Genomic DNA, 27,529 nt, shown 5'->3' on the forward strand with positions numbered 1-27,529 from the left:
TAAGGTAGGTACCATCTCCCGATTTGGAACCTTCCCTTGTTTCTGTCATCATGAATGTGTGCCCTTCCTGTGGACCATGAATTGAAATGTTCTTTAAGAGGACCATCTGATATAAGGTCTGAGGGGCATTCTTTTCTTTCCTTCTTTCTCTCTCTCTCCCTTTCTTTCTTTCGTTCTCTTTTTCTTTCTCTGTCTCATCTCTCCCTCTTTCTCTCTTTCCTTCCTTCCTTCTTTCCTTCCTTCCTTTTTCTCTTTCTTCCCTCTTCTTTCCTCCCTCCCTCCCTTCCTTCCTTCCCTCCCTTTCTTTCTTTCTTTCTTTCTTTCTTTCTTTCTTTCTTTCTTTCTTTCTTTCTTTCTTTCCTTCCTTCTTTCTTCCTCTTTCTCTCTTTCCTTCCTTCCTTTTTATTTCTTTTTCTTTCTTTTTTTCTCCCTCCCTCTTCTTCCTTCCCTTCCTCCCTCCCTCCTTCTTTCTCTCTGTCTTCTTTTCTTTCTTTCTTTCTTTCTTTCTTTCTTTCTTTCTTTCTTTCTTTCTTTCTTTCTTTCTCTTTCTTCCTTTCTTCCTTTCTTTCTTTCTTTCTTCTTTCCAATAGGCCAAAAAGTCTACAGTTGATATTTCTGTTGAACCAAAGAGAGTTTAAACCTTCTCATTTTAGGAAATCTAGATTACTTGAACAATGATGTAAATCTAAAATCTCAGAGGGCTCACATATTTTCTGTCATTCTAAGAAGTAAGATAAATTTCCCTGTAGGAGCTTTCTTCTGTTTGGGGATCCCCAGAAAGTCCCTATGGGGAACCATCCTTTCTGTTCCCCAGACCTAAAAGGGTGGTGGGAGCAGAGTAAGAAATAGAATGGATGAAGAGTCTCCAGGAAATATGGGGTCTCTGTGTAGACCAGCACAGTCTTCAGAAACATGATGCAAGCCCCAAAGGTAGTGTTATATTTTCTAGTAGCTGCATTTTAAAAAAGAAAAAAAGGTGATATTAATTTTAATAATAGATTCTATTTAACTCAATACATCCAAAACTATCATCCAAACATGTAGTTATTACAAAAATATTCACAAGACTCTTTTCATTCTTATTTCTATACCAAGTCTTGGAATCCGAGATACTTTTTGAACACTTCACTCTTGACTAGCCAGCCACATTTTAAGTCATCAATAGCCAAAAACATATTGAAGAGCACACATAAACCCTTCCTCTCTGTTGCTTCATTGGACCTGTGAGACGTCAACTCTTTCTTCTCTGGTTGCATGTCTTATCATTCAGATCTCAGCTAGACATACCTATTCCGGAGAGGGACTGTACGACCCATTCCCTCTCTGCCCTACTCTAGCCTGTTCTGTGTTACTGTCTCCTTTGAGCCGATTTCTTCCAAAGTGATCTTATTTGCTTACGGCTTCCCCCCCCCCCCCCCCCCCCCCCGTCTTCTCCACCAGAATGTAAGTTTCATGAGGGCAGGGTTTTTGGGTTTTTTTGTTTGTTTGTTTTTCTTTTAAATCTATTTTGGTCTCCGAGTTCCCGGTGCCCAGCCCCGTGCCTGGCACACGCGGGGCGCTCATTTCACATTTGCAGGACGGAGGAATCGCGTATCTCTGGAACGCGGCGGCCGTGGGGGGCAGCCGAGCGGCGTGCACAGGTGGAGCGCCCACGGCGCGCGCGGCTGCGCTCCCCCGGCTCCCGGGTGGGTGTCGGTGAGTGGGTGTGCGCGGGGGTGTGCGCGGTAGAGCGCGCCAGCGAGCCCGGAGCGCAGAGCAGGGAGGAGCAGCCAGAGCGCTGCGCAGAGCCCGCAGCGCCGGCCGGGCCCGGCAGCTTGGAGGTGGGTGGGCCGTGCCGCCAGCCCGCTCGCGGGGTCCCCATTGGCCGCCCGCCGGCAGCCCTCCGCCAGGAAGGCGGCGAGGAGCCGAAGAGCTGCTCCCGAGCCGGAGGGGGGAGCGCCCGGCAGAGCAGACGCCGGGGCGGACGCGCGGGATCCGCGCCCCCCACCCGCCCCCTCCCCGCGCTCCTGCCGCCGCCCCGCTCGTCTCCGGCGCTGGCGCCCACGGTCGGCCTCCGACAGCTCGGGAGGGACTCGGGCAGCTCCTGGGCGCCCGGGTGAGTGGCCGCGCGCGCTCCCCGGCTCCTCCCGGGCCCCGCCGCCCGCTTTTGCTTTCGCGGCGGCGGCGCGGCGGGGTTTGCCCGGGCAGCGCCCAGGGCAACTGGGAAGGCCGAGGAGGGGGCGGCTGGACTGAGGGGGAGAAGTGGGATCGCAGCCAGGAGGCGCCCCCAGGCCCGCGGGCCGGGTGGGAACAGGTGGCGCGGGCCGGGCCGGGCGCTTTGTGTCGGGGCGCGGAGACCGGGAGCAGGCGGCCGCGCCTCCCTCGGCCGCTCCCTTTCCTCCCCTGCTCCCCCGGGCGGCCGCGCGCCGGGTCGGCCGGGTAACGGAGCGGGAGTCGCCAGGAATGTGCCTCTGGGGACTGCCTGGCTCGAGGGAGGGGAGAGGGTGGCCGCGGCTGCCGGGGAGTGCGGGAGCCGAGAGGTGGCGCGGGGGCCGCCGAGCCTCGGCGGGCTGGAGGGGGATGCTTCCAGCGAGGCGCGTTCCTCCCGGGCGCGGGCTTCATTCTTCCGCGGCGCCCCCGGAGGTGGGGAGCTGGGTGGGCGTGTGTGTGGAGAAAGGGGAGGCGGGGAGGCCAGTCACTTCCGGAGCCGGTTCTGATCCGCTCAGAGCGCCCTGCTTTCGGGGACGCGGACCTTGGGGTGCGGTTGCGCCCGGCCCCACGCGCGCGCGGGCGCTGCGGGGCCGGGGGCGTCCCTGGCGCGGGTTTAACAAAGGGTGCTCCTCTCCGCCGGGCGGGGAGGGGCAGCTGGGGAGAGGTGGGCTTCGGCGAGGCGAGCGGCTCTTAGCATGGGGAGGTCCTCTTCCTTTCCGGGTTGTCATTTTATTATTGTTATTGCTCTTATTTTAAAGGGCTGGAGACTGATGCATGAGGGGCCCACGGAGGCGCAGGAGCGGTGGTGATGGTGTGGGAAGCGGAGCTGAAGTGCGCTGGGCTTTGCTGAGGTGTGACAGTTTATCATGACTGTGTTCAGGCAGGAAAACGTGGATGATTACTACGACACCGGCGAGGAACTTGGCAGGTACAGGGGGTGCCGGAAGCGCTTGCCACTGGGTCGCGGGAATGCATAATATTGGAGCAGTGGGCGGTAAACAAATGCAATTTGAATCAGGCGGCTCCCTCTCCCTTCGAAGAGATGTGCAAATTATAGAGAAAGGAGTTACTAGCCCAGCGCGGGCTGGAAACCAGAAATAAACCACCTCATCCAAGGGGCTAGGATGGAGAGGCGATTTCAGTGATTACGTTGCAGAGGGTATTGATCAAGACCCCTGGACAGGAACAGATTTAATTGTCTGCAGTAACTCTTGTCAGCATTTGCCCTTCCGAGATGAGGCAGACGCTAAGTTATGTTTGCGGCTGGAGTTAGGTCTTCTATGTGATTTAAACAGGGTACAAACGAATTAGTTGGCTTTTAAAATCTTAATACTTTCTGTCTGCATTTTCAAAGTAACACGAGCAAGTAAGTATTGGTAGATCATATTTGGCGACTTGCCAGATGCTGGTGTTGGGTTTGGATTTTGAAACTTCCTCTAACCAGGAATTTAATTACCCCTGTGGTGTTAGTGGTTGCTTTGGTTTCATTTACAATGTTAAATTTTTAACAAATAAATGATGGAGAGTCTAATAGGGCTGTCTGGATTCAGAGCATTGCTTTGGGAGCTGTGTCTCTGTGTGTAAAGTCGTTCAGTTTCTGGGTAAACAAAGAATGATTATTTTGAGGCGGCTCCGGGCTGGCTCAGTTTCCCCTTGACTGGGTATTTGACAGGGTGTGTTGGTTGAGCTCTGGTCTAACTAGCAGAAAGCTGTTTTCACACCTACATTTAAATTCAACGTTAAGGATTGATTGTAGTGTGTTTGTACTGACTAAAGGATCTTGAAACAAACAGGAAGTGTGTATTTACTTACATTTGTATCAAAATATATATTTTTCCATGTACCCCGGATGTTCTGATGCAAAGCAGTTTCTTTACTAGAAAGAAATTCAGAAATACCCACACCCCAGGTTACCTAATGAGAATTTCCACTGTGGAGCTTAACTAAATTTTTTTACAAGTTTAAGTAATAGTGCAGAATAAAAGCAATTTTGAAAAAAGTTACTGTAATAGAATATTTCTCTGTGTGTTTTGTACCAACTCAGGACATCACTGAGAGCCTGCACTTAAGAGGAGCTTCCCATCTATTGCAGATTTACTGAGTGAATACTTTAGAAAGAAAGCTCTCAAAAGTCATGTTTCCTGGATATGTTTAAGATTAAGGTTTAAGGGTGTGCGGTTGAGGTACTTGGTTTAACTAGAATTAAATCACTCTATTCCTGCGGTTTTCAGCAAGATGAGTGGTATATGGAGTTTTCCTTTGAGAGTAGGGGAAAAGGGTAGAAAAATATATTTTAATTCCATTTGTGTCGTGTGGCCTGCTTACAGAAATTCTCTTAGAAAGAGGAGTGATTAAAATTAGACGAGCTGATTGCTTTATGGATTAAGTATATGACCTTATTTTCAGTAAGATCTTTTGCTAGAATTATGTGTTCTGAGAAAGAAAAAAAAAAGTGAAGCCTCCCTGAGGCTGGTGGGGGAGTTTGTAATCTTTATTTTGTGGGCGAGATGACAGGCCCTCTTAGCTGAGCTGGGAGGTGGCCTGTTCGTTTATCAGTGCATTTCGCTTTGATTTGGCCTCAGTCTTGTTTCCGTGAATAACTTTCTCCCCGCTGTGCAACACTAACTGACACCTTGTTTGCTGAATAATTTAATTTATGTGACCTGCAAATTTGGAGGAAGGGCTGTGAAAAACTGGGAGTTGGGTTTGTTTTTTTTTTTTTTTTTAAATAGAGCACATATGCCTATATCCATCCAATACCAGCTGCTTTTGCTTTGCCTAGAAATGGGGGAAATGGTTGATTGTAGGGGGGAGTTTTTTTCCAAGTGCTGTGATTTTTACATCTGCCTTGGAAATAGCCACTTCCCGAAAACAAGTCCTGACTGAGGCAGACACGAAGAAAAGAGGCTGCTTCGTGTGTCACAGAAATGAAAATGGGCAGTTATTTAGCACCAATGCAACGCTGATCTAAGCAGTGAGTGATACAGGGACCAGCGTATCGATTCAGCACTTGACCTGGGTGTCTTTAGAAGTCACCTAAGTGATAGCTACTCTCCTAACTTATGAATACGCGGAGACCAAGTCCATAGCGAGAGAAGGGAAGACGGGTCCACTCAGTAGTGTTACTGTGACTACTTTACGTTTAGGAGAAGCAGGAGCATGTGTGTGTATGAGTATGTGTGCATGCACGTGTCTGTTGGTCTGTGTATGTGAGTGTGTGTCTACCCAGGACTGTGCTATCCAGGACTGCTGTAAAAGCTCTCTGTCCCTGTAAAGAACTGTATTAAGTATTCTGGTTATTGCAGTGGTGATCCAGCAGATAGACCATGGGAAAGATACCTGGTTTCCAAATCTACCTCTGCAACTTGCTAGCTTTATGACCTTAAATAAGTCACTCACCCTTTCTGACCCTTAGGATTCTTCATTTTTATTTAATTTATTTATCTATCTATCTATTTTTTGAGAGAGAGACACACACAGCATTCGTGCATGGGAAGGGGCAGACGGGGAGGGAGAAGGAGAACCTTAAGCAGGCTCCACGCTCGGCACAGAGCCCGAAGCGGGGCTTGATCTCAAGACCCCATGAGATCGTGACCTGAGCTGAAATCAAGTGTCTGATGCTCAATCAACTAAGCCACCCAGGCTCCCCTCCTTCATTTTTGAAGTGAGAGGTTTAGTGCTTGTGTCATGGCTGTTGTGTAACACATGTAAACATATTTTCATCAGCGGTATAGAGTTAAACAAATGCAGATCTCATCTGCAGGCCTGGCGGAGACCTGTGGGTGTTGCAGGCAGGTTGCTGACTTGGCCTGCAAGTCAATGTGCATCCAGGTATCTGTTTACCAATTTGGGGAAGGGAGGCCTTCTGGGAAAAGGGTCCTTGGGGAGACACATTGATGTTGCCCTTGGCCTCCCCATCTGAGTTAGAGTGAAGCAGCCCAGCCTCCACGTGGAAACAAATTCCTGTAATGAGCAGGACCCCCGTCCTTAGAAGACTGTTTGGTGACCTTCCGTGTTGACTCTACAAGGCCCTTTGGGGTCTCACTCTCTGTCTCAGGAGGTGGAGCAAAGCACTGCTTCCATCCCATGGAATGGTTTCTGGGAGGGGTTCTTATAAATGCAGATTTCTCCATCTGCTGGTCCGCTTGGGTCCTTTTAACGCCCCAGGGTGCCTCAGCCACTCTTATCAGTTGGCACTTGGAAGGCCACAGGCTGGCTTGTCCCACCTTTGGGCTCTGGTTATGTGGTTGGCAGTGGTTCAGCCTAACCTGTGAGCCTTTTAGACACTTCTCTGAGCACCTCTTCCCCGGGGAGCAGGCCTTCTTTCCTCTTCCACTGTCTCACCTTACACGATCTTAAGACCTAGGTCTTCCCTCCTGAAGAAATCCCACCACAATGATGTGCCCCTTCTAGAAACCAAAGATGTGCCGTCTGAATCATTCTTCTGTGTTGGTACGTGACCGCAGACGGCTTCGTGCCATGCTGTGTCCTTGATCTGTGTTGTCGTTATTCTTGTGTTGCCTCTTGTAGCCAGCTTGAACGTTCTTTTTGGGTGAGTTCCGCGGTCTTTTCTCCCCAGGGCACGGAGTGCGCTGTGTAACACCAGGCGAAAGCTTGACCCATGCCTGAACAAACTAATGCACGTTGGCAGGTGCAATATCGAGACCAGAATGGGGATTTGAGACATAAATGATGATGTGAACGCTGATGCTGATAAGCATGCAGCGTGTGGTGTGGGCCAGCCTTAGTATACTCATTTGGAAAGTGAGGAGACACCTGCCTTTATAGGGTGTTGTGGGAGTCGGAGACAGTGGCTGTAAACATCTGACACACCGTCACTGCCTAAGGTATTATTTTTAATAACCTGTTGTCCCCATCCTGGTGTTTACCATATTGTAGAGTCATTGCTTCTTTGATTATCTGCTTTCCCCACAGGTTGTCACAAGGTTGCGACCTTGGATTTGCTCATCATTTTTTATCTCTAATGCCTAATTAGGTGCATGTCAGTAGGGGCTCAATAAATACTTGCTGATGGATGAATGGATTGATATATGCAAAGCACCGTGAACACACACACGCACCTCCCCCACCCCAACAACATGTACGTACGTATAGCCCTCCATAAGTGATGACCCTGGTGGAGATGAGCTTAGGATGTTAAAGTCTGCAGCTCATAAACATCAAAGCTGCTTTTCCTTTTGTATTGTCTATGCCTGAACAGTAATATGCACAGCAGCCAAAATTTACAAGCACAAGATCAGTTTTAAACAAAACAAAGTGGAGCCTTAGAGAGTTTACACGGGTTGGATGATAGCTGGAAGCTAATAATTCAAATTTAAAACATTCTCCCTTTGGCATAAAATCCATAGGCATTTTAATTGAAGTAAGGCTTTGTCCTAAATTCCGAGAGTCGGAGTACATCATTCCTTTGGTTTACTGCGGACTGCAGGGGTGAATTAGAATTCAGGGGTGAATTAGAATTACGGCAGGCCTGTGTGGATGGAAGGAGGAAGGACTTCTTGGGACGTTTCCTCTTTGGAAGTGGGACTCACAGGCCCACTGGGTTGACTAGGAGATCATCCCGTAGGACAGCGCTGAATGTGATTTTTTTTTTTTTTTTTTTTGTGTTTCTCAGATGTTTCCTTTGATAGGAGAGGCTGCAATGTTTTAAGAGAGAGAACGTTCAAATATATGTAGCGGAGGTAATGTTCAGCAACTTTTTTTGAAGTATAGTTGACACACAATGTTATGTTAGTTTCAGGTGTGCAACGTAGCAATTGGACAAGTCAGTGTGTTACAGAATGCTCCCAAGTGTAGCTTCCCTCTGCAACTGTACAACACTATGTTAATATCATTGACTATATTCTGCATTCAGTGATTTTGAATTCTGTGCCTCTTAGGAAGGTCTAATAATGGTCTTCTGGGGTGTGGAGGGAAGGCGTGGTGATGGTCATGAGTGGCAATTGGCCGGATGCTTGCTTGATGCACTGGGAAGGCACCTCTGGATCACTAGGCATAATTTAGGTTGGATGGGGCCATGAACAAAGGGGGTTGAGGTTTTGTTGATGGGGAGCCAAGAAGCATTGAAGCCGACTTTTGGGTCCCCTGTGCCCTGTTACTCTAAGCCTGTATCTTGCCCATCCACTTAGGAACCTAAGGCGCCATAACATTGGCTGCCCCTGCAAAGCCATGAAAAACACACAGTAAGCTTACAGAAATGGATGCTCAGATTAATTTCAGTAATTACATATGGGGGTTATATCGGGAGAGGTGACATTGGCGACCTATCCTCTTACAGCCCAGCAAAGTTGTGACTGCTTGAAGGCAAAGGCCATTTCCTTCCGGGTGGGGCAGAGGCAGGGAGGGCATCTGGGTGGAGAGGCACGAGGGTGTGCTGCTGGATACTCCTGAAAGTGGTGTGGTGCCGAGGCAGGGCTCTCGGAGGCCCTTTGGGGTCTCACTCTCTGTCTCAGGAGGTGACCTGTGAGTTACAAGGTCAATTACATAGTCTGACCTCTTCGAAGACCCCCTGGCTTCCTGCAGGGAATTTCATCCTTAATCCTTAATTCTAGCCATCTGCTGTGTGTGCCTAAGTTAACCAAGCATTTGGTATAAATGCAACAAAGCCTAATTTTGGTAGAAACTTACTACTCATCGTGAGACAAAGAAGCAGCCTACTGGTGGGGGAGGGAAGGGGCTCGCATTGGTGAAGTTCAGCCCAGAGACCCCTGGACACCCAGACCTAGAAGAAGCTGGAGTGATCGCTGGGTCCTCCCTTCTTATTTCATCTAGTGGGTGCTTAGGTCAAGTGGCTTTGTTAAGCAGCTCTTAGTAGGTAGCAGGAGGCGGGCCCCGAATCCTGGCCAGGCTTCCTTAGTGTTCTTCACACTACTTAGGATTTGACAATTTTCCTTTTTTGGAAGCCAGATGAAGCTGATATTTAAGAAAGGTGATTTGGGCAGCCTGCTAAGGCTAATCTGTTTTAATACCTGCATTGGAGAGGGTGGTTAGAAGAGCTAGTAGCCACTTCAATGAAGGTTTTATGCCCCCCTTGCCCTCCACCAGCCAGGGGCTTACTCTGGGCACAGCACTCTTCCTTGGCACTTTCCTGCCCACAGAAACTTCTTTCCTTTTCCTAATGGCTTGTGCCCCACGGTTATGAATGGTGTTAGTGTGTGGCATAGTTTGACCCAATTCCGAAAGTTAATAGTTCAGCTTTTTAGAAAGTTCACAGAACACTCTTATTACTTTTTAACCTTTGAGTAGGGTAGTGTGTTAAGAGTCATGGCCCTGCCTAGTGGGCCATCCCCTACATGACAAAGTTTTTCGTTTCATTAAGTGGCACTCGTCTGTCTGGTTTGGGGCTGGTATGTGATTGTTTGAGACTTGAGGTGGAAGGTGATACTGAATTGTTTTGCTTCGGTTTATTGAGGTAAATTATCACAACAGAATGCATCATCTCTCAGCCTTGAAAGAGATGATATGATAGTATAATTATTTAGAGTAAATCCAATTTATCACTTTGTTAACATTCTAAATGAATTCCTTTAAATGTGCAGTTAGGAGGGAGAGGAGGGGAAAAAAATTGCCCTTCGGTTTTTCTATATCATCTAACTAAATGGGATTAAAATAACTGTGTCTAACTAGTGAATCTTTCTTAGGTAAACCAGAAAGTGCTGTACCTCTCTCTAGGTTCAATGCACCACAAGGGTTGTTACAATGAAAAAGTTGGAAAGCCTAAAATGGTTCCCGTCTTATTTTCGACCCCAGCCCAAAACAAAACAAACAAAACAGAAAAACAAAACAAAATCGGTCATGTGCCTATAACTAACCTCTGGTGTAGGTCACCAGTGTGATCCTGGGTGGCTTTTATTTCTCACTTCTGTCCTTTTTTAGGTGACGTTATGAGCTCATGTGGCTTAGGGATCACACTATGGCCATTTGAGTAATGTTACCTCCCCCTGAGAAATGACTGCGGGGCTTTCCTCTGTGTTCTACGGCATTTCGTCATGAGCTTGAGAAATTTTATTCAGCAACCTAATGTATATTGAGAGATGTCAGGAGAGGAGGTGGGGCGAATGTTGTTGATCTTTTTCCCTTTATAAACACGTTCAACTTCAGACGAGGAACATAATGTTTGAGAAGATGAACGCTGTAACCTGCTGATCTCTGGTGTTTGAAAAATTTATATTGATGGTCCTTATATTCGATGGTGGTTTTCGGCTGGGCAATTTGACTCCGAGTGTGGACTCTCTTTTGGGACACATTTTCTGTCAAAACTGCCTAATCGTTCTTACTTAGATCTAATGTGATGAACAAGACTGGTGTAGCTCAAATACAGCTGATACTGTAAGGGTTCACCTGCAAGGAAGGAGCTGATTTCCATTCTTCCCCATTGTTGTTTCTGCAGCTTCTTGTTTTCTGCCTTTGAAACCACGCACGCTTTTCCTTTGTCACTTAAAAACGGTACTTTTAGTCTTCCATGCTCTTGTTTGAGGCCCCCAAAAGTAGAATTCTCCCATTGAAAGATAAATGTAGGGAACATATCAGTGCCCCTTTTTCTGATCTGTCATGAAAAGGATTAGCTTTTCCACTGAGCTGCCTACAACTCACATGTCTGTCTTTGAGCAGGCTGTGTATGCAGAGGGTAGGTATGACTTAGGTGAGGCAAGGCAAGGAACAGTGATGGAGGGATATGTTGGGACAGAGAGAGAGTGGCTTGGGGCAGAAGACAGAAGAGGTCACTAGTTCGAGCTGACTCAGTTCTTAGGTTCCCATCCTACTTTGAGACGTTGCCTTGCTTCTGTGTGGAGTCCCATTTTTTTTTTTTTCTTTTTTTTGCCATCTGTGGTTTCTGGGTAAGCAGTGTGTGTGTCTCTGGAAAAGTGGTGAAAGGCTGCAACCTTTTGAGTGTAGGATTTAATAGACTGGGAGTTACAAGCTGCTGCACTTTACAAACAACAACAAACTAAGCTACGGGCACTGTAGGTATACGGAATACCTTCGAGAATAGACTTTTGACAGCCAACTGCTGTTGTCCGGGATGCTGGGTTGCACATGATACACAGAGGAGCTGTCTGTAGAAATTTGGTAAGCAAAAACAAAAATGCCAAGAAGTCACTTGCTATCTGATGAATCACTATCTTATTGGTATATAAATCAGTATAATTGAAAGCAGCACCTGCCCGGGGTTTCTGCTGTGCACCTGGGACATGAATATACAGTGTCGTCTTTCTAAATGTTGTCTTTGCCCCTCTGAGTGTATCCAGAGTCGGCATGCAGGGGAGCCTGCGTGGCTCATTCGGTTAAGCATCCGACTTGGGCTCAGGTCATGACAAGCCGGGTTTGAGCCTTGCGTCAGAGTCTGACTGACAGCTCGAAGCCTGGAGCCTGTTTCAGATTCTGTGTCTCCCTCGCTCTCTGCCCCTCCCCCATTCCCCCTCTCCCTGCCCCCCCCCCCCCCCCGTTTCTCTCCCTTTCTCTCTCTCTCTCTTTTAAAAATAAATAAACATGAAAAATTTGGGGCACTGAATTAGCATGTGAACAGCTTTTTGTGAAGCCAGAAACTTCTAGTGAGTTTGTCCTCAGGAGCTCCTCTGGCTTCTGATGAGCACAGGTTCGTTTTCCTTCCCCACTGCGGTGTATGAATGGCCCCTCTCCTGGCTTGCGCACGCCGCAGCAAGACCGTCATTGGGGTGGCACCAACATGCTCAGGGCAAGGCCTGGCTGACTTAACGGCGCTTCTGCTCCTTTTCCTCCCTAATGTCACGTTTTCCACATTGTGCCAGTGGAATGAAGTGGAATCCTCACCTGTCATCCCGTTTGGCCGTGAGCCTATAAAATGACTTCTTGGGATTCTGTTCTTGGCATTTCTTTGCACGGTAATTCCAACAAGCTTCGGGAGAGCTGGAAGATATTTAGTTTTCCCATCTAGAATTGATGAGGGCTGGCCCCAAGCACCGTCATATATTTTCCCTTACGTAGAGCTTCAGGCGACTGGTTCAGTTGTTTGGGAGAGGAAGTGAATTAGTACAAATGGAATCTTTTCCAGGATGAAGTTGTGTCAGTCTGTGCTCTCCCCACCCCTCCTCTGGCACGAGGTAGCTGTGTTCGGAAAATACAGCAGTGGACAGGCGAGGGGAGCCTTGGGGGTGCTTTGAAACACGAAGTCCCTTGGTTTTGCTAAATGCAAGGCAGGCGTGGAATGAGTGTGTCCTCTTTTATGAATATTGCTGGTTAATAGGGACCATCCTTTGTAGGTCTCATCTTCTGAGCCATGTTCTCCCTTTGATGAAGATAATAAAAAAAAATTATTTATGCTAGAGAGAAGTTATCACCTGGAGAAAAAGAGGAAAGGAGGAAATAACCTGGCCATTTCAGTCCACATCCTTCCCCAGAGCATGTCCCTGGCTATTCCACCAGGAAGACTGTCTTTCTTAGTTTTTATGTTCCTTAACAATCTGGAATATAGAAATGACCATTTGTGTACTTTTGCAGTTGGTTTATGCATGCGATTCTTGGCTCTCCCTCTGGGTTGTAAGTTTCTTCTGAGAGTAGAGAACATGGCTTTTTGTGTCTCTCACATTGGATGGGATTAAATTAAACACGAATTTGGCCTTGTTTATTTGCCTAATGCAGGTACATATGCAGAAATTAGAATATGGCTCAGAGCTTTGGACCCAAATCCCTCATTCCACAATATACTAGCTGTTACCTTGGGAAACTCACTTGACTTCCATGAGATGCAGGTGTTTTCATCTGTTAAATGGGAGTAGAAATCATACCTACCTCATATGTTCGTTGTGAGGGGCTCCTGGGTGGCTTAGTGGGTTAAGTGTTCGATTTAGGCTCAGCTCATGATCTCACGGTTTGTGGGTTCGAGCCCCACGTCCAGCTCTGTGCTGACAGCTTGGAGCCTGCTTCGATCCTCCCTATCTCTGTCTCTCTGTCCCTCCCCCACTGCACATGTGTGCATGCACTCTTTCTCTCTCTCAAAAATAAATAAACATTAAAAAAAAAATACGTTCATCGTGAGGTTGTATATAGTGAGTGTAAAGTGGTCTAGTACCCCGCGTATATTAAATGCTTGAGAAGCAATGGCTGCTTAACAGGACAGAATGAGAGGGAATGGCGTGGTGAGGGTATGGGGACTGTATAACATGCTTCTGAATCTATGTATCAGAACCCTACCTCTTCTCCATCCATTCCTTATTTCCCTACTCAGGTTCTGGTCTGGACACCTAGGGAGGGTGGGGGTGAGGGCTCATGTGTCACTTCCTTCCTCCTTTTCTTCTCCTTTCTCCTCTGCCCTTGGCTCAGTCTGCAGTGGCGGCGGGGCGGGGGTGGGGTGGGGGGCTCATTCTGCCACGTTCGACTTTGTTCATCTGATCCGTCCTTGTGGGTGTGCTTGCTCTGGGCTGGTGGGCCCTCACCCAGGACTCGGTTTGTGTGCTGGGCTCCCTCAGCGGGTCTGCCTCAAGTGTGGTAGATGGTTCTTCGAGTTCCTGAGAAACAAATGAGCAGTTTAGCTGGGCATTCAAAAGTTTAGCTGGGCTGCTAGAGATAGGATGCCAACTTGAACCTCCACCCAGATGCTGTGGGAAGAAGGAGGGGGGAGCTTCTGTTAAGGAGGTTCTATTTAGATGGAAAGAGATGTGTCCAGGGAAGCCAGGGCCGCTGAAGCTGCATGACGGCCAGGTGTCAGCTGCTCGAAAATGCTCAGAGGGGTAGCCCTCCTGGCATTGTCGGGAACCCGAGGCAGGTCAGCATGCAAATTCAGTTTTCATATGGTGTCCTTCGGTACTTGAAAAGCCTATTTCATTCTTCTAGCTTCTTTTTAAGTTAAAAATTGTCTCAAGCAGCCAGATAAGACCCTAGGAATTTGATCAGAGAGACACGTCACTGATTTTTGTTACAGATCTTTATGGAAAAAGAGGTCCGAAATGAGTGTGTGCGCCCCCGAGTTCCTGACCAAAGTGAGCTTGCTGCAGAACACAAGACCTGTGGCAGATCCGGGCCTCCATTCAGTTCTGACACGTACTGATTTAAGATGTGAAAATGAGTGTTTGGCCAAGCCCAAATCGCCCGTGCCAAGAAAAGCCTATTAGGATGGTGGCTGAAAGACTGAATTGTTAGGAGGTACTTAATGGCCAGGAGGCTCCGCCAGCTGCTGTGGGTGAATGCCCACTTACACATTTGAGTGCCCGTCCCTGTTCCCCTGGGCCAGGGTCTCGTTTGTGCAGGGAGCATGGCTGCTGTTCAAGAGGCCACTTTAAAAGGATGCTTCCTTATCGAGTGGATAGCTTTAGTTTATAAAAGCGACATTAGATGCTCGCAAATTTGGAAGGGCAAACACTTGGAAGCTGAGTCTGGGTGGGGAGTCGAGGCAAAATATGAGGGAGTGACACAGCTAACTATAAGCAGTCAGCATACAGAGAAGAGACCGTTGAACCAAAGAGTCTTGTGCACCGTAATATATCTGTTCAGTATCTCTTCCTTCATCCAGGGTGGGCTGCGCGTCTGAATGGCCCAGCCCTTGCTGACGTGTGTTCGGCAGGACGGTTTATCTCAACAGGTCTCTAATCCTGTAGAGTAGACGGACTTTCCCCAGCCAATGGTAATAGAAAGCCCAAGTAAGAAGAGAGAGAAACCAAGTATGGAAACTGTTTTTGGCGTTCAGGCAGGGAGAGGTCGTTCTGACCCGGAGGGGTCATTGATCTCTCTTCATTCGTTAACTCACATTCTTGTGGGCATGTAAAAATGGAAGCAGGTGAGCACCTGGGGGATACGTGTATGTATCTCTGTCCTTATGTTCCTTGGAAGAAAGTGGGAATCAGACATGAAGCAGAAAATAAGGAAACCGAGATGGACTGGGAACCCATGTAGACCGGGGTTTGGAGGTAGGCATTGTAATCCACATTTTACAGATGAGAAAACTGAGGTTCAGGAAGACACTGGCCTTGGATAATGTGTGTAAAATGGCAGAGGTAACCCTTCGAGACCCGAACTGCTCATCTGTGTCTGTGAATTGGGTGGTGGGTGGTGTAGCTCACTTTGTGTCCTGTTCCTTGGTCACTGTCCTGGAGGGGAAGTTTATTTTTTTGTTCTTTAATGTTTTTTTAAATTATTATTATTGAGGGTTTTTTTAAAAATATAATTTATTGTCAAACTGACTTCCATACAATACCCAGTGCTCATCCCAGCAGGCGCCCTTCTCAATGCCCATCATCCATTTTCCCCTCTCCCCCATCCCCCCACCCCCCCTCAGTTTGTTCTCAGTATTTAAGAGTCTCTTATGGTTTGTCTCCCTCCCTGTTTGTCACCTTTTTTTTTTTTTGGAGGAGAAGTTTAAAGAACTCTAGAACATCTAGCAGAGTGCCAGCTCCTGTGATGTGTTCAGTGCAGGTTTCCTTTGTTCTAGGCACTTCTCAACCTTGGCACCTGTGACAGTTTGGTTGGGATAATTCCTTGCAGTGAGTGCTGTCTGGGGCACTGTGGGATGTTTAGCAGCATCCCTGACCTCCTCCCTGCCAGTAGCACCTCCGCCCCCGCCAAGTTGTGACAACCAAAAATGTGTCTAGACGTTGCCACATGTCTCTTGAGGGGCACCGCCCTCCCCACAGCCCATAGAGAAGGAGTGGGCTGTAGGGTCAAGACAAGGAAGTGTTGACTAATGGGCCTGAGGGCTGGTGCTTGCAGTAGGCAAGCCAGGATCCTGCACCCAGTGGGCAGAGGCGATGCCCTTGAAGGAAGCTATTGAAATTGGTGTCCAGAAGTGTGGGGCAGGTGATGTCTGACGTGCTGTCCCAGGAGTGGGTGGGTCTGCTGTGTCCCAGAGGTCTGGGGTGGGATCGGCAGTGAGTAAGACCCGGAGAGGCTGCTGGTCAGACTTCCAGATGTCACTCCCCTGGGCGTGGGTGCCTCCCCCAGCTGACAGCTTGGTTTCTGCCGTGCCGCTCCCTCCTGAGCAGGATGCTGTGAGTCACGGCTGGGATCCCATTGCTGCCTGACCTCTCTCCACCCCACTGTCTCCCGAGGGTGGCATCTGCTCCTGTCTTGATGACTCTGTTTTTAACCTGCTTAATAGGTGTTTGTTTTGTTTTGTTTTGTTTTGTTTGTTTTATACTGATTGCTAATTTTAGGTCAAAGCTAGGTAACTGCTACCTTTTATTCTCTTTTCATTCCTTTGGCCCCCGGTTTCTGCCTGGACGGCATAGCGTGCTGTGTGACAGTTGGGAGCCCACAGGCCTTAGTTACTGCTCATAGATCCCTTCCTCCTGGCAGGGGCTTTGAAAGGTAGAAGGTCAGGTGGGGGTGGGGTGGCCCTAGCAGGAGGTGTGAAGAGCGTTTTGCCCTGTCTCCCAGCTCCCTGGGGACAGGGAGACGGGGCGCTCTCGTGGAAGTCAGCTGGGGAAGCTTGCCAGTAGGGGAGGGTGTGAAAGGACCCTGGTTTGGGGGATGTCGCAGAAAAGGGAAATGTGTCATCAGGGTGATGGCAGGAAATGAGTCCACTTCTAGCCGTTCAGGTGAAGGTTGTAGGACGGCCAGGTACCCACCGTCTGGGGATCTGATAACCTGCCTCAGCTGAGCTGGAGCCACGGAGGAGACCTACCAGCAGCATGTGTCATTTTAGGGAAGAAACACCCTGACCTCTGTCTCCCTCTCTCCTCCCCTCCGACCTCCTGCCAGTGCCTGCTGTTAACCACCTACAGGAAAACACAGTGGTGCCGTGTGTGGGGACAGCCTCCAGGCTGGGCAGAGAAGAGTGCAGAACACGTTGGGGGTGGGGGGTGGAGATGGAGGCAATGAAGAATAATCAGGAAAGGGACATCCATTGGTGACAATAGTGACCTGGGGCCGGGTTTGTATGTTACTGTTACCCTCTGTTGTGCGGGTGATCAGAATCTCTGCCCTGTCAACATGTGGGACCTTCCTCTCTACTCTGGATGCTGGGTGTATATTCCATTTTGTTCAGGAGGTCATCCTGGGCATCCCACTTCAAAGTGATGACCTCCTCTTGCAAACTTCTGGGGCAATTTCTCTTTGGAACATTCATGTAGCATTTAGATTCCCCACCATTGCTTTGCTCACTACCGTGTGTGTGTGTGTGTGTGTGTGTGTGTGTGTGTGTGTGTGTGTCTTCCCTGAATTGTAAGCCCTTCGAGACATCATAATTCTGTTGTTCCTAGCATCTTGTAAGAAGGTATTCCAGAAATACCTGTTGTTTGATGATCAGTTCCCTTAACTGGTCATCATCACAGAAGGACGGTAGCCATAGTTCCTGAGTTTCAAATGTGGACAAATAATCATTAATGGGTTCTTTCGGATGCATAGTGTGTTCTCATCCTTGGGATAACCCTGAGAGGTGACAGCCCCCCAAAGGTCCCCATATCACAGTGCTATCTGCAGGGGAGGATGTGGACAGAACAGCTTTGTCTTTTCTATTGCAGTAGACTGAGGATTTCCCCAAACTCTGCTGGTACTTTTGACCATGTTACACATTCTCAGGGTCATATATATTTAAGAATTTCAAAGTATGGGGGTCGGGGGGGAGTCTAGTGGGAATAAAATGTGGTTGACCCCATTTCAATTACGGATAGCAGAGGCAGTAGGTACCTGGTACCGATCTGTCCCGTGTCACAGCTGGTGTGGTTCTCCGAGAAAGCCGCGCGTGTCTGTGCTGAGCCTGGGAACAGAGCCTCTATGGCACAGCCGTTTGCCCTGGAATATTTGCAGTTTCTAAGTGGAAACTAAGGGACTCATGTTAAACCTTCTTGCAATCTGCAGTTGCCCTGGCTGTCAGGCAGTTCTGTCAAATTTGCTCTCATTTTTATATAATGCCTGAAAATGGAGGTTTCACAAAGGAAAACGGAACTCTTAATATAGAGTCGACTTCTTCCCCAGTAGATTTCAATCGATTCTTAGTACATGTAGAAAGGTGTATCGTGTGTTCTGAAAGGATAGGGTTTAATTATGGTTTAAAATTACTTCTATAGGAAGTGCGTGGAATTATACCCAGAGTGAAGAAACAGTGCCTCCGGTAGAGTCGTGTAAAAGGGTTGATGGGAAAACAGGCATTGGCAGCACGAGCCTCCCCTGCCTGGGGCAAGTGTGGGGACGGTGGGGGCCGGGGCTGTGAAAGCACCTGCTGATTACCCCCGAATTACCTCTGAGCAGATAAGGACAGGGACAGCTGGAGACAGTTTTCAGTGCCTAGCTCTTGTTCCTGGGGTTGCACTCCCTTCTGTGGTAATAAAGAGATCATAGGCCGGAAGACAGGTTCTGGAAAGCCACACGACAAGGGGAAGGTTTTTGAGAGCAGGTATTTTAAAATCAGCCACTGTGGGGTGAGGGAAGAATCAGGACATTGGTAACAACTGGAATTCAATTTTATAGTTTCTCACTGTCCCACGAAGGTGGTGGGAAATGTTTTTTTTTTTTTTAATGCTCCTTTTACAGACTGAGGAGCCAGAGTTCATGGCAGCAGAGAGTTCAATTTAGTGGTAACTGAACTGTGAGCGTGCGTGCATCTGCATATATTATATGCGTGTGTGTACAGCATAGGTACACATGTATCTGTGTACATGTGCACATGTGCATTAGAGATTTTACTGATATAAAGGATGTATAACATAATTCACAAATACTAAGATGTGTGTAAATTCCATATAGCCATTTGCGTCTCACAGAATGCTCTCCTTGGTTTTTGCTTTGGCTGACCTGTGGTTGACAATATTTTGACAAATGGAGTTGCATCCCTATTTGCTAATTCTTTTCCCAATAAATACATCACCATTAAATCTGACATGCGATCTGCTGTTAGACTCAGCTTCGTACAAATTATATTCATTAAACTGAACCGTTTTTCAACTTCACTGCCAATTGCAGTAGTGGTAACTATCTTTTTTTAAGCTTTCGGTGTCGTTGCAGGTTTTGGGACATTGTTTGATTGTATATTATTTAACAGTGGCTGTGTATAGCAGGCTCTTCAGATTCCTGCAAAATGAACAGAACTCTCTCGTGAGCTGGCACAGGCAGGCTGGAACCTTCCCCTGTGCCACTGTTAAGGTCTGAAAAGGCAGGTGCTTGTTTGTCTTACTCAGTCCCAAGGATGGTGCTGAATGTCGGTGACAGACGCAGGAATTGGTGGTAGCATAGGTGTGTGAAGCTTCGAGGCTGGGCTGCCTTCTGGTGGGACGTCAGCCCTCGAGCAGTGTGATGCAGACAGGAAGGGAGAGGACAGCATCTCCTTCTGTGTTTTTTTCTTCCAGCTTTATTTAAGCTGGTATTTTTCTTCCCCATCTTCTAGGAAAGGGAAGGCTTTTGTGTCAAGCAGTGTGGTGACTTCTGAGGTTCCGTTCTGTTACAGGGAACAAGAGAGTCGTATCCCTTTATGTCTTCTGGAATAGGTGACATAGTCACATTGGCATGGAAGTCAAAGGGGATGTGCAGGGAGAGGTAGCCTCCTTCTGTCTGTCTTCTAGTCACCAGCAACTCAGCTTCTTGAGATCCATCCAGATACAGTCTACGTGCATTTAAGTCAATAAACTTATAAATATTTTCATATTTTTACTGAAATGCTATTCATCTTGTTTTGCGCTTTGCTTTTTTCACCTGGCAACCTATCTCGAAAGTCATTCTGTTACTGTACAAAAAGAAATGCCTCTTGCTGTTCTGGTTGTCTGCCGTAATTTATTTAACTCTCTCCCGATCTATGTGCTCGTAGGGTTCTTTCCTAACTTTTTTGTTACAAATAATTCTGCAAAGAATTCCTTTGTGTAAAATGTTACAGTCATCTGTAGGATAACTATATTCAACAAAGTGGCAAGAACCCAACCCTACTGTCAACAAAGTGGCAAGAACCCAACCCTGCTGTTGCAGCAGGGTTGGGTTCTTGCCACTTTGTTGAGTGTAGTTTCATTAATTTTTAAATATGAATGAGTATAGACTCCTTTTCATGTGTTTAAGAATTTTTTGTGTTTGTTGTGAGCTTTCAATTCATAGTTTGCTCGTTTTTCAGTAGCTTTGTAGACCTCTATTTGTGGGGGCTCTTCATATAATACAGATAGCTTCATGTCTGTGACATGATTTGTGCATCTTTTTTCTAGGCTGTCATTTGTCTTTTGACTTTGTTTCTAGCGTTTTCCGTCCCATGGATAAGTTTGTGTATTGTGGTAAAATACACATAAAATAAAATTTTCCATTTTAACCATTTTCAAGTATGCAGGTCATTAAGTGCATTCACATTGGTTGCACAACCATCCCACTAATCCAGCTCCAGAACATTTTCATCAACTCAGACACCTGTTTTTTTTAACATGTCAAATTTATCGAATTTTTTTTTTCATTTGTTGCGGGTTTTATGTCACAGAGAGTCCTTTCCCATGTTGACTTTGTTAATAAATAATCTCTATGGTTTCTTGCAATACGTTTGTGGTATGTTACTTAAATTTAAGTCTATGATCCATCTGGAACTCATTGGAGTATGAAACGTGAGGTATGGTTCCAAATATATTTTTCCCAGAAAGTGAGACCTTTGATTGCCAGTTGGTCATCAAACATGGTGTGGGGACAAGCTGGATTCAATTGGTGGGGTCATGTCTGGCATTTCAGTAGCTATAGGGAAATGGTAAAGAAGCCATTCTGAGCAGTTTATGTGAATGGTGGGGGGACCTCAGAAATAAGCTTGACCTAGATTGAGGAAATCTCATTCTAGGAAAATACAAGCTCCTGGGTATTTATGTTTGCTAACCTCAAATAGAATCCCAGACATGCTCGTCAGTACTTTGTCTGAACTTGCTGAAAGGCGGTCTATTTGTATCCCTGCTGACACAGTTGGATGGGATCTGTACAGCCCACAGGACAGAGCTTCCTGTCTCTCGGGCAAGGACGAGCATACTGTGCCCTGCCAGAGGCTCTAAAGGAGGCGAGGAAGGGGGGTGGGCATCGGGGCTGAGATCCAGCTGATGCTCGGGGGCCTCTGCCAGGAAGAGGGGCACTTGTTCATGATTCACCCAAAGGCTCCGAATAGGCCAGAGGTGCCCTGACACTAGAACCCCGTTTCCCAAGTCTCTAGATTCACTACCGAGTACCCTTCTGGATCTATCCTCCCAGGCTCCTTGAGAGGAGCTTCAGAAGTACCCTGCATTCCAGGTGTGCTTGACCCCTGAGCCCCTCACCCTCAGGGTAGCTGGCAGGGCTGGGGCATTGGAACCCCCGGGCTGTTGCTGTGTGTTCCGTGAGGTGGAGTAGGAAAGGTTGGGAAGCCTTGAACTTGCATCTTTCTCAGAAGCCTGAGGTGAAGCTGGGTTGGGTTCCCTGCCAGAAGCACCCCCTCAAAGAATTCCAGGGGACACCTGTCACCTTCCGTCCACATCCCAAACGGTGTGACTGGTACATCCTGCGGTTTCCCCGGGGTCCCCTTTTATCCCATGGTAGCCTGTGGGTGGCCCTGTGGATGCAGTTGGGGTGGAGGAATATGTCTTCCAGTGTGGGCAGGGAGTTCCAGGACTTACTGCATCTCTATTTTTCATCGTGCTTAGCTCAAAAATGAGTTGAATTAATGAATGACACAATGTCAAGTTCCAAAAATAAGCAGAGATAGTCGTTTTGTCAGGGCAACTGTGTCCAGGCTGGGGACTTCTGGTCTACCTCCTTTTCTGTGTGTTTTCGTCTCTTCCCTCCAAGAGCTCTCTGAGATGTGGCACTGGGGCTGCTCCCCTGGTTGCCCAGCTGCCTGCCCACTGTGTCTGGTGTCCCTGGAAGGTTCAATGTTTGAGGAGCTGAGTTCCCTGTCCCTGTTGCTCTCATCAGGGTAAGAGGTCAGTTGTTCTGAAGGACATGACCAGTCATTTGAGCCATAGCTTTACAGAAAGATGGAAGTTTGTTTTGAAATATTGAAGTGAAATTTACCTAGAAACGTTAAATATTTCAATTCTTTGTTGAGTTTTGCTCTTTTTCCTGATGATTCGATGTTTTTTGCCTTTTTCTCCCAGGTATAATTTGCATACAGTGACATTACACTTTTTTTTTTAAGTTTATTTATTTATTTTGAGAGAGAGACAGAGCGCAGGAGCAGGGGAGGGGCAGAGAGGGAGAGAGAGAGATAATCCCAAGCAGACTCTGCACCGTCAGCGTGGAGCCCGAGGCAGGGCTCGAACCCACGAACCGCAAGATCACGACTTGAGCCGAAACCAAGAGTCGGATGCTTAACTGACTGAGCCACTCAGGCGCCCCAGGCATCACACTTTTTATCGTGTAGTTCTGTGAATTTTAACAAAGGCATGGTGTCCTATGACCTCTAGTGTGGTCAGAATGTACAGCAGTTCCCTTATCTCCCCAAACTCCCTTGTACCCCTGGTAGCTAGCCCCTGCCTCCCCCAGCATCTGGCAATCACTGCTCGGACTTCTGTTCTCATAGTTTCCTTTTTGTGAATGATATAGGAATGGAGTCCTAGTGTATGTGCCTTTTAAGTCTGGCAAGCGTAATGCATTTGAGATTCATCCATGTTGTTGGGGTACCAGTTCATCCCTTTTTATCATTGAGCAGTATTCCCTTGGATGAATATGCCACAGTTTATCCATTCACCCACGGAAGGGCATTCAGGGTTTTCCAGTATATTTTTAATATTTTGACTATTTCCATCTGTTAGTGGGTGGGAAGCATTCTAGAGAATCGCTATGGTACTAAGCAAGCATGTTTGGTATCTTTCTTCAGGGCAGAGCTTTTGGGCAACATCCTTCAAGGCATCCAGTATAATTGTGCTGAGGGTCCTTTAAGATGACGGTGGTAGCGGTGGTGTCACTGTGCCCGAGTCTGGTTGACACCTCACCAACTCAGCCATCCTTAATTATTCTCTACCGCTCTCTTTCGTGAGTGACAATGCCTTCTTTGATGTCCAGGCCAATTAGAAACGTTATAAAAGCATTTCTCTGCAAACTCAGAACTCAAGCTAAACCATTTCCATATGCTGTTTTCTACTTCAAAGACAGTTGGAGGATAGTTTGACACAATTTCTTCCCTTTAGAACAGGGTCTTAGCAGTGGGGCCAAGGAGGAGGGGAAAGAAAGAACCCCCTGAGGACATCCGTCTTGGGCAGCCTCACCACACGGACACCTAAAAGGGTGGAGGGCCAAAGATGTTGGTTGTCTGTAATTATTTAGCTGATAGAAACAGAACTCTGTAAACATTCTGTGAGAGCAAAGCCTGCTACAAGGTTGCACATCCCAGTGGGGAGAACTGATGTCTGCATGCTTCACTGATAGGTTGTATCATGTCCAGCGACCCTCTGCCTCCTTAAGCGTTGATCTCCTAGGGGCTGAAAAAAGTCCCTAGAGTAGCGTTGAGGAAACTTGGATTTTGACCTTGACAGTGTCGTCTTCAGCATTGTGCGTACTTCGGTTTCTCTTTGTTAGGATGAGGGGCTTGGAGAGGATGGGCCTCTTGGGTCTTTGATACTGATCTCACCGCCTCCAACCCAGCATATGGTTGCTCTTTACATCTGCTGGGTCCGTGAATCTAGAAGCAGCAACTTGGAACCTCGGGGATGCTGGGCTGCCGTCATTGGTCACCAAACGTCAAGGGTGGCCGTGCACTGTGGTGGGCCAGGCCTTAGCTGGCTGAGTCACCCTAGTGGAGTACAGATGCACTTGCTCCCGCTGAGGTGAGATTCTGGGGAAACTTCTCTGATGCTCTCTGAATCCAGGCCTGTAAGGAGGATGATCTCACAAAAGACCCCTCATGTAAACTTTAAAAGCCCTTCATGTAAATGTGCATGCAATGCTGTCATCCATTAGCAAATCTATCAAAACAAACGCAATGGTTGTGTTACCAAATACCGAGCTTCCCTTTGAGCTTTTACTGGCTGCATTATGTGGTTATTTCACATCCTTCTTTTCTTGCAAGTGACATTTAAAATACTTCTCCTTTGAAGCACGCATGTTAGGCCAGGAGGAAATCTGAGAATGGAATGGGATCTTTTATCCGAGACCTTACCTGCAAGTGATCATTTGCCAGCCGGAGTACGGAAATCATTAATCCTTCTTTGCTGCTACATTCCTAGTGACTTTGAAATGGGAAGTCACATTTCAGAAGTATGTTGCACTCATACATCCCACATTATTTCATGCACCTAAAGGCAGAGATAGTTTGAATTCCGTACATGGTTACATCGAGCCATGTTTGTATGGAATGTACTGGAAGCTCATACTGACGTGCAGCGTAAGACTAGCATCCTTGCTTAAACACTCACCTACGTCAATCAGACTTTTCGAGAACTTCAGCATGCCTAAGCATAACAACGCTTCGTCCATTTGGAAGCTTATTGTTAGAATACACTGTCTGTTCCTTCTCCGTGTGCCCTTCCTGCAGAGAGCTACGCACCAGCCCTCACCTCCTTCAACCTTTGCTCAGATGTCACTTTCGCAGTGAAGCCAAACTTTACTGCCCTCTAAAAATCAGCTCTCACTCCACATCGTACCCCGTTTTCTGCCCCATGTTTCCCTAGTGCTTAGCACTTCTAACATGCTACTAACAGAACCTAACTATCTTGTCTTTATAAAAGTTAAGGGTATTATCTATTCTGGGACTCTTTCATCAGAGATCTTTGTTTGTTTTATCCCAGGCACCTAGAACAGTGCCTCACACACAGTAGTGCTCAGCAGAAAGTGCACGCATGCATGAGGGGGTGCATAGCATAGTTTTTGGCTTATTCGTTTGCTCTCATTTCTTGACTGCAAAGGTGGGGGGACGGTTGCATTGGAGGAGACAGAGCTTTAAGCACATGCACTGAAGGCTTCATCCCTTTTCCCGCAAACACAACTGACTGCCTTGAGGTAGTAAAGAAGCCTCTTGCCTGATCGGGCTCAGGCTGGCCCAGGAGAGCCCAGGAAAAGAGTTCCTGGTCACCTGCCCCTCAGTGCAGGTCAGGCTTGCTCTGTGGTGCTGGGATCTGGCCTCCTGCTATAAATCTCCTTCTTGTCACCTCTGTCCCTTTAAATTTAGGTTTTCGTGAGAAATGTTGGTGTGGGGGAGTATCTGGTGGCTCCCTGACTTCATACAACCCTTACTTCCTCATCTGCAAAGTAAAGATCAGGAGAACTGCCTTAGACATTACATCAGAGAGCAGACATCACTTCTTTTTTAAATTTTTTTTTAATGCTTATTCGTTTTTTTCATAGAGAGAGAGTGCGAGACAGAGCGCGAGACATTTTTTTGATCAAGAGAGACAGAGCAAGAGACAGGCTCCAGGCTCTGGAGTGACAGCACAGAGCCCGACACGGGGCTTGAACTCACAGACCGTGAGATCATGACCTGAGCTGAAATTGGACGCTTAACCGACTGAGCCACCTGAGTGCCCCGGACATCACTTCTTACTGTAGTGCTGTTCTTTTTTTTTTTTTTTTTTTTTTTTTTTAATTTACATCTAAATTAGTTAGCATATAGTGAAACAATGATCTCAGGAGTAGATTCCTTAGTGCCCCTTACCCATTTAGCCCATCCCCCCCTCCCACAACCCCTCCAGTAACCCTCGGTTTGTTCTCCTTATTTATGAGTCTCTTCTGTTTTGTCCCCCTCCCTGTTTTTATGTTATTTTTGTTTCCCTTCCCTTATGTTCATCTGTTTTGTCTCTTAAAGTCCTCATATGAGTGAAGTCATATGATTTTTGTCTTTCTCTGACTGACTACTTTCACTTAGCATAATACCCTCTAGTTCCATCCACATAGTTGCAAATGGCAAGATCTCATTATTTTGATTGCCGAGTAATACTCCATTGTATATATACACCAAATTTTCTTTATCCATTCATCCATTGGCTCTTGTGTCTTGATGATTACAGCTTTGTAGTATAGCTTGAAGTCTGGGATTGTGATGCCTCCTGCTTTGGTTTTCTTTTTTAGGATTGCTTTAGCTATTCGGGGTACTGCAGTGCTGTTCTTAATTTTGAAGCTCTTCCCCTCCCTTCCACTACTGTCTGCTATTTAGAATTAAAAAGCACCAATTTTGCCCCCTTCCCTTTTTTCCCAACAAGAACCTATATGGTTTTTCTCATGTTCTGTTGGTGTTATTACATTTACCACAACTTACACCATAGTGACATAGCATGTTCCAGAATGTGAGAAGTAAGCTGAACTCGGAGGCTGTCACTTTCAGGCAGTGTCGGAAGTCCAGAGCAAGCAGTGGAGAGCTCTTGTAACTCTTGACATAAGCCCCAGAGACACTGTGTTTCCAGTCCGGGTTGTATCCTCAGTTCCTGCTTTCAGTCCTCCCTGGAAGGTAGCTTGATTTTAAATGTGCACATTTACTTCAAGTTTGTACCATTTATATGAAGCATATTAACAACCTCTGGCCCTCTGAGAGTCAAACACTGTCTGCTTTTCTGGGCCCATTTTGAAATTGGAAGAGAGAGTCTGTATTCAGCTGCATACACTCCATTTTAGCTTTAATAATTAATGGATGAAAAGTTCTTTCATCCACGGCACTTCTTTGAAAATTCCAGAATAGTTCTCCTCTGTCCGAGGCATAGTAATTTGGCTCTTTAAAAAGATAAACATGCTATTTAATTTTTAAACCGACCTTCATATGCATCTTGCCGGCTTGGGACAGACTGATTGAACTGGTTTCCCTTTATGTCAGCTGGTTCTGGGTGGAGCCCCGTGAAAAGGGTGTGCAGAGGGAAACCTTCTTGTGGTAGGTGGGAGCAGACATCCAGGGAAATCCCCAAGGGACCCTTTTAAAGGTCAGCCTCCCTGGAACAAAGTAGTCATGGGGGCCAGACCAGTGACCTCTTCACATTCATGCAGGTCTCCCCTTCAAAGGAGGTTTTTAAGTAATTTCCTTTCCCAGGGGGCCCAGAGCAGCTGTGAGCCACGGATTAGCATCAGGCCTTTTAAAAATACAGAGTAATGAATGTGAGAAATTGCTTATCTTTTGGAAAGTAAAGTAGAGTCATGGATATGTTTGAAAGCATCTATCTATCCATCCCTCCCACTCTCTCAAAGACAAAAAAGAGAGAGAGGGAGGGAAGAGAGCAGCAACAGAGGAAGAGAGACAGAGGGGGAGGAGGTGCATTCATGGGAAGAGTGAGGGTGGGGAGGAAAGAAAGAGAGACTTTGGCAAAAACATAATTTAGGGGAACAAATGGTCTGATTTTCTCCCGTTGTATGCTGTGGGTGAGGTTCAGTGTGCTTTTCATTTTTACACCATGACGGATCTGGGCTGGATTGCGAGCACCCCTCTTGTGCGTGGTCCCCTCCGAGTGGAAGACAGTGCCCCTCAGCCCCCTGCCAGTAGCTGGCTGGAGTTCATTACTGGTGCCTATGTCGCTCTTGTTAATATTAT

At 47.2% G+C, this 27,529-nt stretch overlaps 1 protein-coding gene across 7 annotated transcripts in view; it reads left to right on the forward strand.

Moving 5' to 3' along the window:
• The first annotated feature begins 1,574 nt into the window (after nucleotides 1-1,574).
• The window catches only part of DAPK1 (death associated protein kinase 1), a 186,912-nt gene continuing 160,957 nt past the window's right edge, over nucleotides 1,575-27,529 (forward strand). The window contains exons 1-2 of one of the 7 annotated variants that reach the window (XM_086685143.1): nucleotides 1,575-1,685; nucleotides 2,949-3,118. In XM_086685143.1, the coding sequence (XP_086541269.1) occupies nucleotides 3,057-3,118 (62 nt within the window). In that variant the 5' untranslated portion in view covers nucleotides 1,575-1,685; nucleotides 2,949-3,056. Of the gene's footprint in view, nucleotides 1,821-1,964; nucleotides 2,096-2,176; nucleotides 2,294-2,470; nucleotides 2,623-2,662; nucleotides 2,855-2,948; nucleotides 3,119-27,529 lie in introns of those variants that run through there. The other 6 variants (XM_086685140.1, XM_086685138.1, XM_086685144.1 and 3 more) reach the window with 6 other exon arrangements.

This window comes from Puma concolor, chromosome D4 (genome assembly GCF_028749965.1).
Source record: "Puma concolor isolate L17-30 chromosome D4, mPumCon1.1.hap2, whole genome shotgun sequence".
Lineage (NCBI taxonomy): Eukaryota > Metazoa > Chordata > Mammalia > Carnivora > Felidae > Puma > Puma concolor.